This window comes from Bombina bombina, chromosome 2 (genome assembly GCF_027579735.1).
Source record: "Bombina bombina isolate aBomBom1 chromosome 2, aBomBom1.pri, whole genome shotgun sequence".
NCBI lineage: Eukaryota > Metazoa > Chordata > Amphibia > Anura > Bombinatoridae > Bombina > Bombina bombina.
In genome coordinates, this window is record NC_069500.1 from 244,701,888 (window position 1) to 244,721,068 (window position 19,181).

Sequence of the window (19,181 nt, forward strand, 5' to 3'; positions counted from 1 at the left end):
GAAAAAAAAATAATCAAAAAACCAAAATATATATAGCAATATTTTTCTAATTTAAAAAAAGTACAGAGAACGGCAACTGGAGAATACAAAAAATAAAAATGACTAAGATTTAAATAAACCCTTGGGATATGAGAGTTAATTTGTTTTTTAAAATAGATTTCTTCAAAACAAAATAGCCGTTTTTTGCACATGTTAATTATTGATTGTACAAATCCCTGATGACACACTGAGGGCCTGATTACATGTGACACTGTAATCTGCTGTGGTATCCTAAAGAATTTGCATGATTCTTTATAAGCTACTGTGAAGCTTCTCCTGTGTCTTCATTGTGTGTGACAGAAAGAAAATACTGTCTCACTGGTGTCTCATCAACATCTACTATTTGTCTCATATTAGACAGTCTGTTGTGTATGAGAAACGCAACAATAAATATACATTTCCACCTAAGAGGTCCTAGGATCCTCTGGCATTTTTGCTTTATCCCAGGAATAAAAGAGATCTAAAATGAACTACTCAGGAAGGGTAACTTAAACACTCAGTATACAGTAAATTGGATCTAAAGGGACATTTAAGACATTACAATTGTAATATAAAAAGAAAATAAAGAAATTCATGTTTAAAGTGAAAGCATAGACTCCAGACATAACACTTTTTCAGTACAGTAGTTTGCATATTCTAGTGTGTCTATTTGGCCTGAGCAGAAAAGGAAACCTAGGTTACTACATGGTAGTAAATGGGGGGGGGGGGGGGAACGAAGTTGCACTGCGAGTATAACCCTTTAGAAACTCTAAATTTTATTGCAACATCCTTAAAATAAACAGATATATAGGGGAGGCCAATTTGAATTGTTGCTTATCGACACACTGATCACTTAATTATAGATCATGGCGGCGTTGGCCAAATTATTTGTACATGCTTTGTTTCAATAAGTTCGATTTAGCATTTATTTAGTGTTTAATGCCCATTTAAGTGACTTTGAACGTGGCATGTTGGTACCAGACGGGCTTGTCTGAGTATTTAAAAAACTGCTGATCTACCTGGATTTATACGCACAACCATCTCTAAGGTTTACAGAGAATGGTCCGAAAAAGAGAAAATATCCACTGAGCGGCAGTTGTGTGGACGAAAATGCCTTGTTGATGTCAGAGGAGAATGGACAGACTGGTTTGAGATGATAGAAAGGCAACAGTAACTCAAATAACCACTCGTTACAACCAAGGTATGCAGAGTACCATCTCTGAACGCACAACATGTCGAACCTTGGTGCAGATTGGCTACAGTAGTAGAAGACCACACCGGGTGCCACTCCTGTCAGCTAAGAACAGCTTACAATTCGTACAGGCTCACCAAAATTGGACAATAGAAGATTGAAAAAACGTTGCCTGGTCTAATGAGAGTCGATTTCAGCTGCAACATTCAGATGTTATGGTCAGAATTTGACGTAAACAACATGAAAGCATGGATCCATCCTGCCTTGTATCAACGGTTCAGGCTGGTGGGGGATATTTTCTTGGCACACATTGGGCCCCTTAGTACCAATTGAGCATTGTTTAAATGCCACGGCCTACCTGAGTTTTGTTGCTGATCATGTCCATCCCTTTATGGCTACAGTGTACCCATCTTCTGATGGCTACTTCCAGCAGGATAATGCACCATGTCACAAAGCTCAAATCATCTCAAACTGGTTTCTTGAACATAACAATGAATTCACTGTACTTCAATGGCTTCCACAGTCACCAGATCTCAATTCAAAAGAGCACCTTTGGGATGTGGTGGAACGGGAGATTAGCATCATGGATGTGCAGCAGACAAATCTGCAGCAACTGCGTGATGCTATCATGTCAATATGGTCCAAAATCTCTGAGGAATGTTTCCAACACCTTGCTGAATCTATGCCACAAAGAATTAAGGCAGTTCTAAAGGCAAAAGGGGGTCCAACCTGGTACTAGCAAGGTGTACCTAATAAAGTGGCCGGTGAGTGTATATCTGTATATATCTATACCTATATATTATATATATATATATATATATATATATATATATATATATATATATATATATATATATATATATATATATATATGTGTGTGTGTGTGTATATAATACATAGTTTTTATGCGCATTTGGTTAGCGCACAAGGGAAAACTGTTTACTTAGAACTTGTGATACGGGTGCACAAAAAGATTAGTCTTAGTGGTGTTAGCCCAGGAGCGATAAATACCGCTTCACTTTTAATCTGGCCCAAAATGTTTTAATAAACACAGGAAAGTTGTCTCTCACCGCTTAATTCTATTTTTTTTTTCCTGGAAAATTTCCCTGAACTTGGAATTTGCAGGTATTGTTCTGTAATCTAAAGTATGAAAATAAAGAAAAAGGGGTGCCACATTTTTAAATTTATTTTATTTGATTTTAACTATTTATTCAATCACTCGTTTTTTTGTCTTTACTTTGTGCAATACATATAGATTAGTGGTTGTGTGCCGCCCATAGTGTTGTTTTTTTTAACACTTCTAGAAATGTAATTGTTCTGGCTTCATTCTCAAACTTTTGTATATATATGTTCCTTGGCAGTTCATGCTGGTTTAAGATCTAACAGATCAGTTGAGTCACAAAGCAACCGATTTTCCTGGCACCTTCTTGAGTGAAAGAATATTTTGGATCTAGTTTTTATATCAGCACAGGCTGGCTTACTACTTCAGTTTTTAAAAGTTATTTCTTAGAATAGATCTTATTAATAAATGAATGGTTTAGCAATGACTGCTTACTTACTGAATCCTTCATTTTTCAGAATAAAGGATTATCTGATAAAGTGAGTTCTATCTTTTATGCAGGCCCAACATATGCATATTATTGAATTCTGTCAGCTCTAAAGAGTTTTCCTGCACAAAAGGTTCCACTTCCCCTGGGGCTATGAACTAATTTCACAAGGGCATTTTACACTTTTTGGGCAGCTAGAACAGACATGTTTGGAAGGATCTATGCATGGTGGAAGTTCTATACTAAGTCAAAGTTGACAGAAATGTTCTCCTTCACATGTTTTCTTCTAATAAAACATTTTCAGCATTTAGCAGAGTTTGTGTTTCCTCTTATCCTGCACCAACAAGAGGCCAAGGGATAAATATACTCACAGAGAGATAAAAGAAGATTATTTAATGAACCATGTTAAAAAGCATCAGTAATAAAAGACTATATATAAAAAATGTAAAAAGCACATATAAATAAAATTACAAATACAGGAATTACAAATACAGGAATATCTTACAGAAGCGGCTCAAAGGGCCAAAGCTGATAATTACAATAAAAACAGAGGTAATAACAGGTGATCAGTGTGAGTGGTACACCAGAATAAGAGTGTATACTAATAAAACAGAATTAGCCTAAGTACAACTGTAGCAAGTGCATCAAGCTTCCTCTCATTTTGTTATTTTTCTTAAATAAGGATGGTATGTATATGTGTGTGTGTAATATATATATATATATATATATATATATATATATACACATATTAGGTTCACAATGATACACCTTTTTACTTCAAGTTTCACACAGCTTTTTAAGCTTAGCTAGGGTTAGTGCAGTGATTCATAACCATCCCAGGACAGACTGTTTCGTGGGTTTTGCAACTCATCAACTGGGAGAAGGTTTGACTCACTGCTGTGTGAAGTTGATTTTGAAGGCAAAATACAACAACATTTAAAATTAGGGGGAGGTAAAAGGTGAGTTTAAAATCATCCAATACGCACAAAATATAGAGAAAATAACTCATTGTGTAGTTCATTAACAATTCTAGACAGGCCAGAAGGCTTGTTTTTCCCACAGAAAACCTCTGAATTACATTGTTTTCAATGCGGCAAAGGATTCTGGGTAAGATATACAAATTAGGTTCACAATGACACACCTTTTTACTTCAAGTCTGCCCTAATTTTAAATGTTGTTGTATTTTGCCCCCGAAATCAACTTCACCCAGCAGTGATTCAAACCTTCTCCCAGTTGATGAGTGGCAAAAACCACGAAACAGTCTGTCCTGGGATGATTGAATCTTAGCTAAGGAAGGCATATTTACATACTGGCTATATTCTTAGAAGGTATGAGAGAGCACTGATTGGCTAAAATGGAAGTCTGTCAGAAGAACTGAAATAAGGGGGCAGTCTGCAGAGGCTTAGATACAAGGTAATCACAGTGGTAAAAAGTATATTAATATAACCGTGTTGGTTATGCAAAACAGGGAAATGGGTAATAAAGGATTTATCTATCTTTTAAAAAAAATATAAATTCTGGAGTAGACTGTCCCTTTAACATTTTATACACTATCTGTATTATGAAACTACAGTTTGGACATTCATGCCCCTTTGACATGTTTGCCAAGGATCATTGCGATATAAAGGAAATTATGAAAAAAATGTGCTTCTGGAGGTTATAAGCATTAAAATGTTAAGTTTTAATTCCCATTAATTTTTTGATTATTATTTTAAAAAAGTGTGATAACATTATTCAGTAATATAACTTATCTGTTTGTTCTTCACACCAGGCTAATGAATGAAAGCCTTAAGGGAGGACTTATAAAATCTCAGGAACTGGCTACTGTTATACACTTTATCAGTAAAAACATACCAGGACATTTGCTGGCATGGGACTTTGTGAAGCAGAACTGGGAACTTATTATTCAGAAGTAAGTATGGTTGTTTAGCTTTGGGATATTTATTTGAAGGCAATTAACATTGTTTTTTTTCCTTCTGGTTTAACAATTCCCTCTTCCGCGGAATCCATAGTTTATGAAGTTATTAATTAGATTACAAACAAACCTAAAGATTTGTAATTTTACACTTGGGTCACTACCACAATTTCTTAATAAGGTTACATTTTTTGTTTATGCAGTCCAAATTTTATAAGCACCTGAATTAACATTGAAGAGTCTTAAGCTATAAAATATACCTCCTATCTGTCTGTCTATGACTCTCTTTCTCTCTCTTTCTCTCTCTCTCTCTCTCTCTCTCTCTCTCTCTCTCTCTCTCTCTCTCTCTCTCTCTCTCTTTTTATATAAACTTATGAATGTGGTTTACCATTAGTAATTGTCACTGTTTATCACTCTCTTTATGTCACTCTATCTCTCTCTATTTCTTTTAATCTCTGGAACTAAGAATACAATTTGAAAAGGAACGTCTCTCTTCTTTCATACAGGTGGTCAACAATCCATTACTCCTGGAAATTACTCTTCCTGGCCACTAAGGAGTGGCAAAGACTCTCAAACTCTAAGAGCCCTATAAACCCTTCCTACCTCCATAGTAACTAGTCTTGTCTTTGCCTCTACTGGAGGTACATGAAGAAGAATGAAGGTGCTCCAGATGTTTTGCTATGAGAAGAGTTCTCAGACTGAGTTGAGGACCATTTTGCCCTCAGATTGCTGCTGATTGACGGAGGGATGTATTTGGCAGTGGCACAATTACACCTTATGGAAGTTAGTCACAAGCCTGCCACTGGTGTCGCAGGGACCTGTCCTTTGCCTCCTCCTGTTTGGTCGTTGGTATATTTCTCCAACATAGGTGTGTCCGGTCCACGGCGTCATCCTTACTTGTGGGATATTCTCTTCCCCAACAGGAAATGGCAAAGAGCCCAGCAAAGCTGGTCACATGATCCCTCCTAGGCTCCGCCTTCCCCAGTCATTCTCTTTGCCGTTGTACAGGCAACATCTCCACGGAGATGGCTTAGAGTTTTTTAGTGTTTAACATTTCATCCGGGGGAGTGGGAACTCCATCCGGAAATCTTTGCCCAAATTACTCAATTGTGGGGCATTCCAGACATGGATCTGATGGCCTCTCGTCAGAACTTCAAGGTTCCTTGCTACGGGTCCAGATCCAGGGATCCCAAGGCGACTCTAGTAGATGCACTAGTAGCACCTTGGACCTTCAAACTAGCTTATGTATTCCCGCCGCTTCCTCTCATCCCCAGGCTGGTAGCCAGGATCAATCAGGAGAGGGCATCGGTGATCTTGATAGCTCCTGCGTGGCCACGCAGGACTTGGTATGCAGACCTGGTGAATATGTCATCGGCTCCACCATGGAAGCTACCTTTGAGACGAGACCTTCTTGTTCAAGGTCCGTTCGAACATCCGAATCTGGTCTCACTCCAACTGACTGCTTGGAGATTGAACGCTTGATCTTATCAAAGCGAGGGTTCTCAGATTCTGTCATTGATACTCTTGTTCAGGCCAGAAAGCCTGTAACTAGAAAAATTTACCACAAAATATGGAAAAAATATATCTGTTGGTGTGAATCTAAAGGATTCCCTTGGGACAAGGTAAAAATTCCTAAGATTCTATCCTTTCTTCAAGAAGGTTTGGAGAAAGGATTATCTGCAAGTTCCTTGAAGGGACAGATTTCTGCCTTGTCTGTGTTACTTCACAAAAAGCTGGCAGCTGTGCCAGATGTTCAAGCCTTTGTTCAGGCTCTGGTTAGAATCAAGCCTGTTTACAAACCTTTGACTCCTCCTTGGAGTCTCAATTTAGTTCTTTCAGTTCTTCAGGGGGTTCCGTTTGAACCCTTACATTCCGTTGATATTAAGTTATTATCTTGGAAAGTTTTGTTTTTGGTTGCAATTTCTTCTGCTAGAAGAGTTTCAGAATTATCTGCTCTGCAGTGTTCTCCTCCTTATCTGGTGTTCCATGCAGATAAGGTGGTTTTACGTACTAAACCTGGTTTTCTTCCGAAAGTTGTTTCTAACAAAAACATTAACCAGGAGATAGTCGTGCCTTCTTTGTGTCCGAATCCAGTTTCAAAGAAGGAACGTTTGTTGCACAATTTGGATGTTGTTCGTGCTCTAAAATTCTATTTAGATGCTACAAAGGATTTTAGACAAACATCTTCCTTGTTTGTTGTTTATTCTGGTAAAAGGAGAGGTCAAAAAGCAACTTCTACCTCTCTCTCTTTTTGGATTAAAAGCATCATCAGATTGGCTTATGAGACTGCCGGACGGCAGCCTCCTGAAAGAATCACAGCTCATTCCACTAGGGCTGTGGCTTCCACATGGGCCTTCAAGAACGAGGCTTCTGTTGATCAGATATGTAAGGCAGCGACTTGGTCTTCACTGCACACTTTTACTAAATTTTACAAGTTTGATACTTTTGCTTCTTCTGAGGCTATTTTTGGGAGAAAGGTTTTGCAAGCCGTGGTGCCTTCCATCTAGGTGACCTGATTTGCTCCCTCCCTTCATCCGTGTCCTAAAGCTTTGGTATTGGTTCCCACAAGTAAGGATGACGCCGTGGACCGGACACACCTATGTTGGAGAAAACAGAATTTATGTTTACCTGATAAATTACTTTCTCCAACGGTGTGTCCGGTCCACGGCCCGCCCTGGTTTTTTAATCAGGTCTGATAATTTATTTTCTTTAACTACAGTCACCACGGTATCATATGGTTTCTCCTATGCAAATATTCCTCCTTTACGTCGGTCGAATGACTGGGGAAGGCGGAGCCTAGGAGGGATCATGTGACCAGCTTTGCTGGGCTCTTTGCCATTTCCTGTTGGGGAAGAGAATATCCCACAAGTAAGGATGACGCCGTGGACCGGACACACCGTTGGAGAAAGTAATTTATCAGGTAAACATAAATTCTGTTTTTATTCTTCCAAGGGTGAGTGTCAGGATTAGAAGAAGAGGTGTTGTAAGTCATTCTGATTGCTCCAGCTTGGGCTTGCAGGACTTTGTTTGCAGACTTAAAGGACCAGTCAACACTGTAGATTTGCATAATCAACAAATGCAAGATAACAAGACAATGCAATAGCACTTAGTCTGAACTTCAAATGAGTAGTAGATTTTTTTTCTGACAATTTTAAAAGTTATATCTTTTTTAACTCCCCCTGTACCATGTGACAGCCATCAGCCAATCACAAATGCATACACGTACCATGTGACGGCAATCAGCCATTCACAAATGCATACACACTTATTCTTGCACATGCTCAGTAGGAGCTAGTGACTCAAAAAGTTTAAATATAAAAAGACTGTGCACATTTTGTTAATGGAAGTAAATTAGAAAGTTGTTTAAAATTGCATGTTCTATCTGAATAATGAAAGTTTAATTTTGATTGAGTGTCCCTTTAATTCAGATGTCCAGCTGTCCTCTGTTGCCACTTTTTGCCAAGACCTTCTATCTCAAGGTCCTTTTTTCTATTAGGACTCAAATCTCTAAGCTTGATGGCATCGAGATTGAACAGTTAGTTCTTAAGACAGGAAAGTTTTTCTGATTCTGAGTTTTTAATTCAGACTCATAAGCCTGTGACTAGTTTTATCATAAAGTATGCAAGACCTTCATTTCCTAGTGTGTGGATCAGGGTTTTTATTTCCTTGTATTCTTTTAGAATTCCTAGGTTTTTGCATTTTCTTCAGGATGGTTTAGGTAAGGTTTAATCCACTATTTCTTTGAAAGGTCAGATTTCTGCTCTTTCAGTTTTGTTTCACAGGAAGATTGCTAATCTTCCTGATATTCAGTGTTTTGTTCAGGCGTTAGGATTAAGCCTGTTAGTAAGCCAATTTCTCCATCTAGGGACCCTAATTTGCTTCTAAAGGTCTTGCAAGCTTTCTTTTGAGCATATGCATAAGGTAGATATTGTCTGCTCTTTCTTGTGGTCTTCCTTATCTTATTTTTAATCAAGATAAGGCAGTGTTGAGGACTAGTTTTATTTCTTGTCTAAAGTGATGACTATTATAATCAGATGATTATTGTTTCTTCTTTTTGTTTTAATCGTAGACTTTTAAGCAAAGGCTACTTAATAAATTTTGGATGAGAGAGTTTTGATATATTATCTACAGGCTACTAAGGATTTTTGACAGTCTTCTAGTCTGTTTTTTTGTCATCTTTTTTCTGGTTCTAGAAAAGGACAAAAAGTTAGGGCTTTGGCTTATTGGTTGAAGCTATTGATTCAAAGGGTTTATTTAGAGGTAAGGCAGTCTCCACCTAGTCTGTTCACGGCCCATTCTACCAGATCAGTTGCTTCATCATGGGCCTTAAGGAATAAGGCTTTTGTTGATTCAGATTTTTAGGCAGCTATCTGGTCTTCTTTTCATACTTTTGCTAAATTCTATCATTTCCTTCCATAAGGCAGGGAGAGTCCATGACTTAATTCCTTACAGTTGGGAAATACAACACCTGGCCACCAGGAGGAGGCAAAGACACCCCAGCCAAAGGCTTTAATATCCCTCCCACTTCCCCTATCCCCCAGTCATTCTTTGCCTTCTCGTCACTATAGGAGGTGGCAGAGAAGTGTCAGAAGATTGGGATAGTCCTGTAATGGGTAGTTTCCCTTCGAGAAAGGACTGGAGTTTTAAGTAATCTTGTCAACTTTTCAGTGAGAGTATTAATGAAATTTAGAGTCTGGAGATGCAGGGAAAGTTTTTCTGCGAACCCATCCAGACTGTTGCTAACAGCTCCTGAGCAATCAGGCTTGGAACAAACAGGTTTCCCTTTTTCGTTTTTGAAGTGTTGCGCAGCTCATAATAGCTTGGTGCCCTTTTTCATAGCAGGGGAAGTCCTGTTTTACGTACCACGTGACCAGCTGCGGTCTCTTACATTTCCTAGGATCCTGCTGCAGACATCACTCCTGAGGAGAGCGTTTTCACTGTTAGCTGTCAGGGTCTAGGATGTGCTGAGTGCCCCAGCCATTGGGAGTATTAACGGGCCGTTTTTTAAATAAAAGCGTTTCTTTTTGATTGTCCTTCTGTGGGTATATACAAAGCTATGGAGGACTCTGATAATCCTTTAGAAGGTTCCGCTCTTTCTGTACTGATAATAATTTCTTTTTATATTGTGCGGAGGCTGTGGTTTGAGACTTCAGTTTCTAAACCTCCTTTAGTGGAGGAATCCTCCTTTAGATTTAAAATTGAGCATCTGCATTTTTTATTAAAGGAGGTTCTGTCTACTCTAGAGGTTCCAGAGGCTACACTCCCTGAGGAGCCTAAGATCCCTCAATTAGACAGGGTTTACGAAGATAGAAAGGTCCCTCTGACTTTTCTTGTGCCAGTTAAGATGATGAACATTATTAGTAAGGAATGGGAAAGAGTAGGAAGTTCTTTTTCCCCCTCGTCTACTTTTAAAAAATTATTCCCGGTTCCTGACTCTCAATTAGATTTGTGGGGCTTTTTTATTTCAACCAGTGGCAGCTGTAGCCACGGTTGCTGGAGCAGCTACCTACTGGTGCGTCACTCTGTCGGAGCTCATAGAGGTGGAGACTCTCCTCGAGGATAATCAGGAGAGAATTAAGGCAATGAGAATTGCTAACTCTATCTGTGAATATGCAGATTATTTGCATAAATGCAAAGGCTGCTGGCTTTGTGGTACTAGCCCGCCGGGCTCTCTGGTTAAAGTCTTGATCTGTGGATATGACTTCTAAATCTAGACTTCTTTCTCTTCCCTTCAAGGGGAAGATTTTATTCGGTCCAGGGCTGGACTCCATTATCTCTACGGTTTCTGGGGGGAAAGGTGCCTTTCAACCGCAGGATAAGAAGAATAGGCTTAAGGGACGGCAACTGTCTAATTTTCGTTCCTTTTATGCTGACAAGTCACAATGACAACAGTCCTCTTCCAAGTCCGAGCAGCCCAAGAGTACTTGGAAGTCGGCTCACTCCTGGAATAAGTCCAAACAGACTAAGAAGCCTGCCCAGAAAAAATCGGCATGAAGGGCGGGATCAGATTGAGTAGGGGGCAGACTGTCTCTTTTTTCAGACGCTTGGTTCCAGGATTTACAGGATCCTTGGGTCCTGGAGGTTGTATCTCAAGGATACAGGATAGGATTCAAGTCTCATCCACCCAGGGGCAGATTCCTACTCTCCAGTCTTTCGACAAGACCAGAAAAGAGGGCTGCCTTCTTAATTGTCCCGGTAACTACAGCAGAAAGAGGTTTGGGTTTTTTTTTCAAACCTTTTTGTGGTTCCAAAGAAGAGGGAACTTTCATCTAATTCTGGACCTAAAGTGCCTAAACAAGTTTCTGAGTGTTCCCTCTTTCAAGATGGAGACAATGTGGTCAATCCTGCCTCTGTTTCAGGAAGGACAGTTTATGACCACAATAGACCTGAAGGATACATACCTTTACATCCCGATTCACAGGGAACATTTTCAGTTCCTGAGGTTTGCTTTTCTAGATCAGCACTTCCAGTTCATAGCTCTTCTGTTTGGCCTAGCTACTGCTCCAAGGATATTTACAAAGGTTCTGGGGGCTCTTCTAGCTGTTGCCAGAACACAAGGAATTGCAGTAGCGCCTTACCTGGACGATATCTTTGTACAGGCACCATCTTTTCATCTAGCGGAGGAACATTCGGACTCCCTTCTTATTCTTCTTTGATCACATGGATGGAAGATAAACTTGGAAAAGAGTTCTCTTACTCCAAGTACAAGGGTGAATTTCCTGGGAACTATAATAGACTGCATATCCATGAAAATATTCCTCACAGATCAGAGATGTTGCAAGCTAACTTCTGCATGTCTTGCCCTCCAGGCCTCCTCGAGACCCTCAGTGGCTCAGTGTATGGAGGTAATCGGACCCATGGTATCCTGCATGGACATCATTACTTTTGCCAGATTCCATCTCAGACCCTTACAACTATGCATGCTGAGACAATGGAACAGCGACCATTCAGATCTGTCTCAACAAATTGTGCTGGACAGTCTGCCGAGAGACCCGCTCTCCTGGTGGCTTTGTCCAGATCATCTGTCCCAAGGCTTTTTGAGACTGTTCTGGGAGATTGTGACTACGGACGCAAGCCTTTCCGGCTGGGTAGCTGTTTGGGGTGCCAAGAAGGCACAAGGTCTGTGGACTCAGGAGGAGTCCTCCCTTCTGATAAATATTTTGGAACTCCTGGCAATCTTCAATGCTTTGAAGGCTTGGCCCCTTCTGGTTTTGTCCGAGTTTAACAGATTCCAATCAGACAATATAACCTTGGTTGCCTAAATCAACCATCAAGGGGGAACGAGAAGTTCCTTGAAGATGAGAGAAGTATCTCAGATACTAGAGTGGGTGGAGACTCACAAATGTACGCTGTCAGCAATCCACATTCCAGGTGTGGACAACTAGGAAGAAGACTTCCTCAGCAGACAATCATTTCACCCAGGGGAATGGTCTCTTCACCCGAGGTGTTTGTAGAGATATGCAGCGAGTGGGAGATGCCGGAGATAGATCTCATGGCATCCCGCCTCAATACCAAGCTACCCAGGTACGGGTTGAGGTCGAGGGATCCTCAGGCGGAATTGATAGATGCCCTATAAGTATCATGTCTCAGTCTCATATATCTTTTTCCTCCATTACCGCTTCTCCTTCGTGTGGAGGCTTGCATCAAGCAGGAGCGAGCAGCTGTGATTCTTATTGCTCCATCGTGGCCGCGAAGGACGTGGTTTGTGGATCTGGTGGGGATGTCCTTATCTCCTCAGTGGAGGTTACCTTGTCTCCGAGATCTGCTAAAACATGGTTCCTTCGTTCATCAAAATCTAGATTCTCGAGGCTGACTAAGTGGAGATTGAATGCTTAGTCTTAGCCAAAAGAGGGTTCTCTGAGCGTTTTATCGACACTCTGGTTCATGCTCGTAAGCCATTCGTCGTATCTACCATCAAGTGTGGAGGACGTACTTGTACTGGTGTGAAGAGCATGGCTTTTCCTGGCATAAGGTTAAGGTTGCCAGAATTTTATCTTTTCTCCAGGATGGACTGAAGAAGGGCCTATCTGCTAGTTATCAGATATCGGCCCTGTTGGTGTTACTGCACAAAAGATTGTCTGAGCTTCCAGATGTGCAGTACTTTGTTAAGGCTCTAGCTAGGTTCGGACCCGTGTTTAGATCTGGGGCTCCGCCTTGGAGCCCCAATCTTGTTCTTGGTGTTTTGCAGCAGGCTCTGTTTGAGCCTATGCATATGGTTGACATTAAATTGTTATCTTGGAAGGTTCTTTTTTTGTTGGCTATTGCCTCTGCGCGCAGTTTCTGAGATTTCTGGTTCTTCATGCTGGTAAAGCGGTTTTACGCACTAAACTCGGGTTCCTCCCTAAGGTGGTGTCGAATCGTAGCATTAATCAAGAAATTGTTTTCTTTTTAATGACACGATGAGTCCACGGATCATTTAATTACTACTGGGAATACCACTCCTGCCCAGCAGGAGGCGGCAAAGAGCACCACAGCAAAGCTGATAAATATCATCTCCCTTCCCTCCCACCCCAGTCATTCTCTTTGCCTACGTTAGAGCTAGGAAGTGGTAAAGTTAGGTGTTAGAAAAAGATTCTTCAATCAAGAGTTTATTATTTTTTAAGTAGTGCAAGATTGTGCTGCTTTGTCCTAGGGTGTAGCCGTAGTCCATATTTGTCTCTTCAGTAGAGCAGTGGTGGCTTTAGAGCAATGGGAACTTGTGGGACATAATTCTCACTGCGCCTCCCATATACTGATGCTGCCCTAACCCTGAAAACCTTTCTTTTGTTAAACAGGTCCATGTGAGGGAAAGGACCTCTCAAACCTGGGAGCTGCCTTGCTGTCAGGCAGAATATGAGGTAAGTGCTGGCTTTATTTTCTGGGGGTAGGAAGAACTCAGAAAAAGTTGGGCACTTTATTTATTAAATGTGACAGACCTCATTGGAATTAGGCTCTTATAAGATGCATAGTTTCTTCTAGGGACATAGGAGACACTATGGGCAGCTTAGACGCAGGCACTGGGGCTGGATTTAGCGTGGTGGTTTCACATCTCCTGGCGGTTTCATAATTAATAATCGCCGACCGGGAGATGACTTATTGGCACGCCCGTGATGGGCGGTACTAGAGGAAGCGGCAATTGATTGCGCGCCTTTTCTGTTCACTTTCTGCTTCATTGTAGGGTGAAGTTGTACATCTTCCTGTCATACTACGCATTTTCTGATATATATGAGTGTTTAAGACCGGAGACCGACTTCTGCAACTGCTGCTAGATTCCGGTTGTGTTCGTGGGGAAACAGCTCCTACTCAGAGGAAGGTAGGCACCTCAGAAAAGTACTGCTGAGGTGTAGAGGTGTTCTGCAGGGTTATTTAAACGTTTTAGCCTCTATACACTTAAAATTATTAAAGGGGTAAAAAAGTTACAGTTTAAAATTTAAAGTGACAGTAAAAAATGTTTGTTTTTGACTTTTATTAATAAAATGTAATCCTTTTATGATAAATTGATTTATTGTGAGTCAAGATGGACCAAGAGGCTCTGCAAGATGCCACCTGTTCTTTGTGTTTTAATGCCAATGTGGAACCACCGATCCCTTTCTGTTCCTCTTGTATTGAGAGAACTTTAAACTATAGGGATAGAATTTTTTTCTGAGCCAACATTTTCTAAAGAGGATGCTGTTCAGGAATCTAATGACAATGTACAATATATGCCGCTGCTTTCTCCTCAAGCGTCCCAAATTTTACTGCCCTCACATGCAGTGCCCTGCGCTTCCTCTCTAACTCCTTCTGAAGTTACTTTGCAAGACATCACTTCTCTCATGTCTTCTGCAGTTTCTGATGCGTTGTCTGCTTTTCCCATGTTGCAGGGAAAGCGTAAGAGGAAAAACAGACATTCAGTAAGCGAGGTTTCTGACGCAGTTGTTGCTATTTTGAATGCCCCCTCCCAGAAGCCTGAGGAGGATACCTTAGTAGCATCTGAAGGTGAAATTTCAGATTCTGATGGTGTAATTCCTCTTGCTGATACTGAAGTTGTATCTGTCAGGTTTAAGCTAGAACACCTCCGTCTGTTACTCAAGGAGGTTTTAGCTACATTGGACGACAGCGACACCACGGTCGTAGTTAATCGTAAGAAATCCAGTAAGCTAAACAAATATTTTTATGTATCTTCCTTGGTGGAGGTTTTTCCTGTACCAGATCGAGCTACTGAGATCATTGCTAAAGGAATGGGAGAGACCGGGTATCCCTTTTTCTCCATCTCCTATATTTAAAAAGATGTTTCCTATAGCGGACTCTATAAAGGAGTCTTGGCAAACAATACCCAAGGTGGAAGGGGCAGTTTCCACTCTGGCCAAGAGAACTACTATACCCATAGAGGATAGTTGTGCCTTTAAGGATCCTATGGATAAAATATTAGAGGGGTTACTCAAGAAGATGTATGTACACCAGGGTTTACAATGGCAACCTGCAGTGTGCATTGCTACCGTCACTAGCGCAGCGGCATATTGGTGTGATGCATTGTCTGATGCAATCAGGACAGACACTCCCCTTGATGAGATCCAGGATAGGATAAAAGCTCTTAAGTTAGCTAATTCCTTTATTACTGATGCTTCCCTACAGGTTATCAAACTGGGAGCAAAAATCTCAGGTTTTGCTGTTCTAGCCCGCAGAGCCTTATGGTTAAAACCTTGGTCTGCGGATGTGTCATCTAAGTCTGAACTTTTAGCGATTTGTTACAAAGGAAAGACCTTGTTTGGACCGGGCTTGACGGAAATAACTTCTGATATTACGGGATGAAAGGGTTATCTTCTCCCTCAGGATAAGAGAAACAAGCCAAAGGAACGTCAGAGTAATTTTGTTCCTTTCGAAATTTCAAGGGAAATTCTTCCGCTTCCTCTTCCAAGCAAGATCAGTCTAAACCTTCCTGGAGACCCAATCAGTCTTGGAATAGGGGAAAACAATCCAAGAAGCCTGCTATTGAATCAAAGACAGAATGAAGGGCCTGCCCCCAATCCAGGAGCGGTCCTTGTAGGGGGCAGACTTTCCTTTTTCGCTCAGGCTTGGGTTCGAGATGTTCAGGATCCCTGGGCAGTAGACATAGTGTCCCAGGGATACAAACTAGAGTTCAAAAGTTTTCTTCCCAGAGGCAGTTTTCTGCTTTCAAGATTATCTGTAGACCAGACAAAAATAGAGGCATTCTTACACTGTGTAATCGACCTCTCCGACCTGGTAGTGATAGTTCCTGTTCCGATGCAGGAACGGGGTCTGGGGTTTTATTCCAATCTGTTCGTGGTTCCCAAAAAAGAGGGAACTTTCTGGCCAATTTTAGATCTCAAGAGTCTAATCAAATTTCTCAGAGTACCATCCTTCAAGATGAAAACTATTCGTTCCATTCTCCCTTTGGTCCAAGAGGGTCAAAACTATTTGTTCCATTCTCCCTTTGGTCCAAGAGGGTCAATTTATGACAACAGTGGATTTAAAGGATGCGTACCTGCATGTTCCCATTCACAGGGATCATCACAAGTTTCTAAGGTTTGCTTTTCTAGACAAACACTTTCAATTTGTGGCTCTTCCTTTCGGTCTTGCCACAGCTCCCAGAATTTTCTCAAAGGTTCTGGGATCCCTGTTAGCGGTGCTCCGATTAAGGGGCATTGCAGTGGCGCCCTGTCTGGACGACATCCTGGTCCAGGCGCCATCCTTTCAACAAGAAAGGTCCCACACAGAAATGTTGTTATCCTTCCTGCAAACTCACGGATGGAAGGTAAATTTGGAAAAGAGCTCCCTAGTTCCAAATACAAGGGTAATTTTCTTGGTAATAAAAGAGAAGAAGTGCGGGGCGTATCTATAAGACCTATCTCAATAACTTCGTAGGTCAAATATCAAATGTAGAAAAAACAGTACTTTGCGTTACCATATATACTAGATTACTTGTGAGCACACCATCCAAAACGACCAATATAAATATCACTGTTTCTGTAATGTTTAACTGATACTGACCCAAACCTCAAAGCAATGCAAGAGATAGTCTCACCTCATAACCAATCCAGGCTGGCCCCCTTGTCCTTATTCAATGCGGCTGCTTCAGGTGGAACCGCCGGCTTCAGGCACAGTCACAACTTATGTAGCGTGTAACTGCTCCCAACGCTTACACAGCGTGGCCGCTTAGCAGGTTCGCTCACCACTCGATCAAGCCGCACATTCACCCGATTGGTTCCGAGGAAGGGGAGAGAGGTGACGTCAGCGATGACGTGTCAGCGTACTGATATCCAATGGAAGTAGGTAAGATGGAGGTGTGTCGCTCAGCTCACAGTAGGATTGGATAGCGATCCATAATCCCACAAAATAGTGTAGATATTCCAAGTAGCTCGTCTGGACGCAAGGTTAATCGGCACAACATAGCAATGGTCTGTGCTAGCTGGTGATGGTATCAAAAAAAGCAGGAGGTGCGGACAGTCCATATAATAAAAACAAGTATTTATTGGTTCAAAAATAACGTTAAAATACAGGAACAAGCTGGTGTGGACAGAGTAGGTGCATCACCTAAACAGGCTTACACGTTTCGGCGTTTGCCGTAGTCATAGCCATAGGTGTAGGGTGTCTCCCCTGTCTTATGTAGCACATGTTAAACTCTCATTGTTTAATAGATAATCAAGCAAAAAACAACATAAATACGCCCTCTCATGTTAGAGACCTTGCACAGTGAACGTTAATGTCAAAGTATGTTACATTAAATTCTGATACTTTGGACTAGAACACATATAAAAAGGGACAATGAAAGGTGAATACTGACTCAGCACCCTCTCATCATAAATAAGATAGTGTTTAGAAAAACATAATGGTGAAAAGATTAAGAAATGGGTTAGTTGAGCAAAACATACTCCAACCATATCTTAAATACAGAATAATATATACATATATCACCCTTTGATTTTAAAGGCATCAAGATAAAATATATAGAAAAATCTATACAAACTCTTATATTGATGGTTACATTAGAAATATTTAAGAAACAATGACAACATGCCTCATTACTGCATATTATTACATATGTCTACAATCAACAGATGACCCTCAATTTCACAGTATATTCATAGTGTTCATTATTAACAAGTTATTTTATATAGGTACAATATATCTGACACAAAATTCACCTGACCTAGGTATCAATTACAAGCAGATAGAAACTGTATTTACCATAAAGTCGCTAATATGAAAATATATGCTAAACATAATGGAAATCCAAAAGCAAATATACCTTTAACTATACCTTTGTCACAGTCATAAATAGATCGCTACAATTGTGAAGTCAATCAGATTTAGAGAATCAAATATTAGAAAAATATGACACTTAACATTGAACAATGTACCGTTATGGTGTAAATGTTGAAGAAGGTGTTAAATAATGGTGTTAAATATCAGAGGTATAACGGTACATAAGAAATAGAATGTCTCAGGCCAGATATTAGACCAAACGTAGAGATGCACTAGACTTCAGGTGACTCTAGAAAACCATAACAGCTGGACAATATTTTTATATAGAAATCATTTTAATGTTTCTTTATTCCCAAAAATTAATAAGGTCATACTTAGAGTTAAGACCCTTGGGAATTCGTGTCTCCAGCTTAAAAATCCAGTACATCTCCCGTTTTGCCAATATCTTCTCTCTATCGCCACCCTCTTAGGTGGTAGTACTTTCTCAATAATGCACCATCTAAGGGAATCAACATTTTTATTATGTCTGGTGGCAAAGTGTTGCACCAAAGGTGTGGCTGCTTTCCCTAATGTGAGAGTGGACAGGTGTTCTCTAATTCTAGAGTTGGCATCTCTCCCCGTGAGTCCTACATACTGGATGTGACATAATGTGCATTCTAGAAGATAAACAATACACTCTGCAGTGCAGTTTAAACGAGAGTTAATATCAAAACTCTCTCCTGTCACACATGATTTAAACCTAGTAGTAATAAATGCAAAATCACAGGGCCTACATTTTCTGTGCCCACATCTGAACATTCCCGGATGTCTTAACCAAGAAGACTCCGAGTTGTCAATCTGTTTTAACTGAGTGGGTGCTAGTCTTGTAGGCAGAGTGTAATTTTTGCGGTATGAACATCTGAGACCATTCCTGGCTGTTTCTTGTAGGGCATCATCAGCCACTAAAAGTGCAAAGTGCTTCTTAATTATAGCACAAATTTGAGAATATTGGGAACTGTACCCTGTCACAAAATAAACACCCTCAGTACCTGTAGATCTACGCAGCGATCCATCATTAGTGATTAAAGTTTGTCTGTCAATAACATCCACCTCTTTCCTGGCTCTTAAGATGTCTCTGTTAGGGTATTTTCTTTCCTTCAACCTTTTTTCCAGATCATCTGCGGCCTCTGAATAATTTCTGGGATTACTACAATTGTGCTTAAGTCTCGTAAATTGTCCCTTTGCCACCGCATATCTTACATGGTCAGGATGGCTGCTGGTAGCATGGAGGAGGGTATTCCCTGATATTGGTTTGCGGTAAACAGTGGAATCAATAATACCATTTTCA

The 19,181-nt window shown here is 40.6% G+C and overlaps 1 protein-coding gene across 1 annotated transcript in view; it reads left to right on the forward strand.

Moving 5' to 3' along the window:
- Positions 1-19,181, forward strand: part of LNPEP (leucyl and cystinyl aminopeptidase) — a 538,618-nt gene that overhangs the window by 457,422 nt on the left and 62,015 nt on the right. Inside the window, exon 16 of the mRNA XM_053701508.1 lies at positions 4,529-4,669. Coding sequence (XP_053557483.1) covers positions 4,529-4,669 — 141 coding nt within the window. The remainder of the gene's footprint in view (positions 1-4,528; positions 4,670-19,181) is intronic.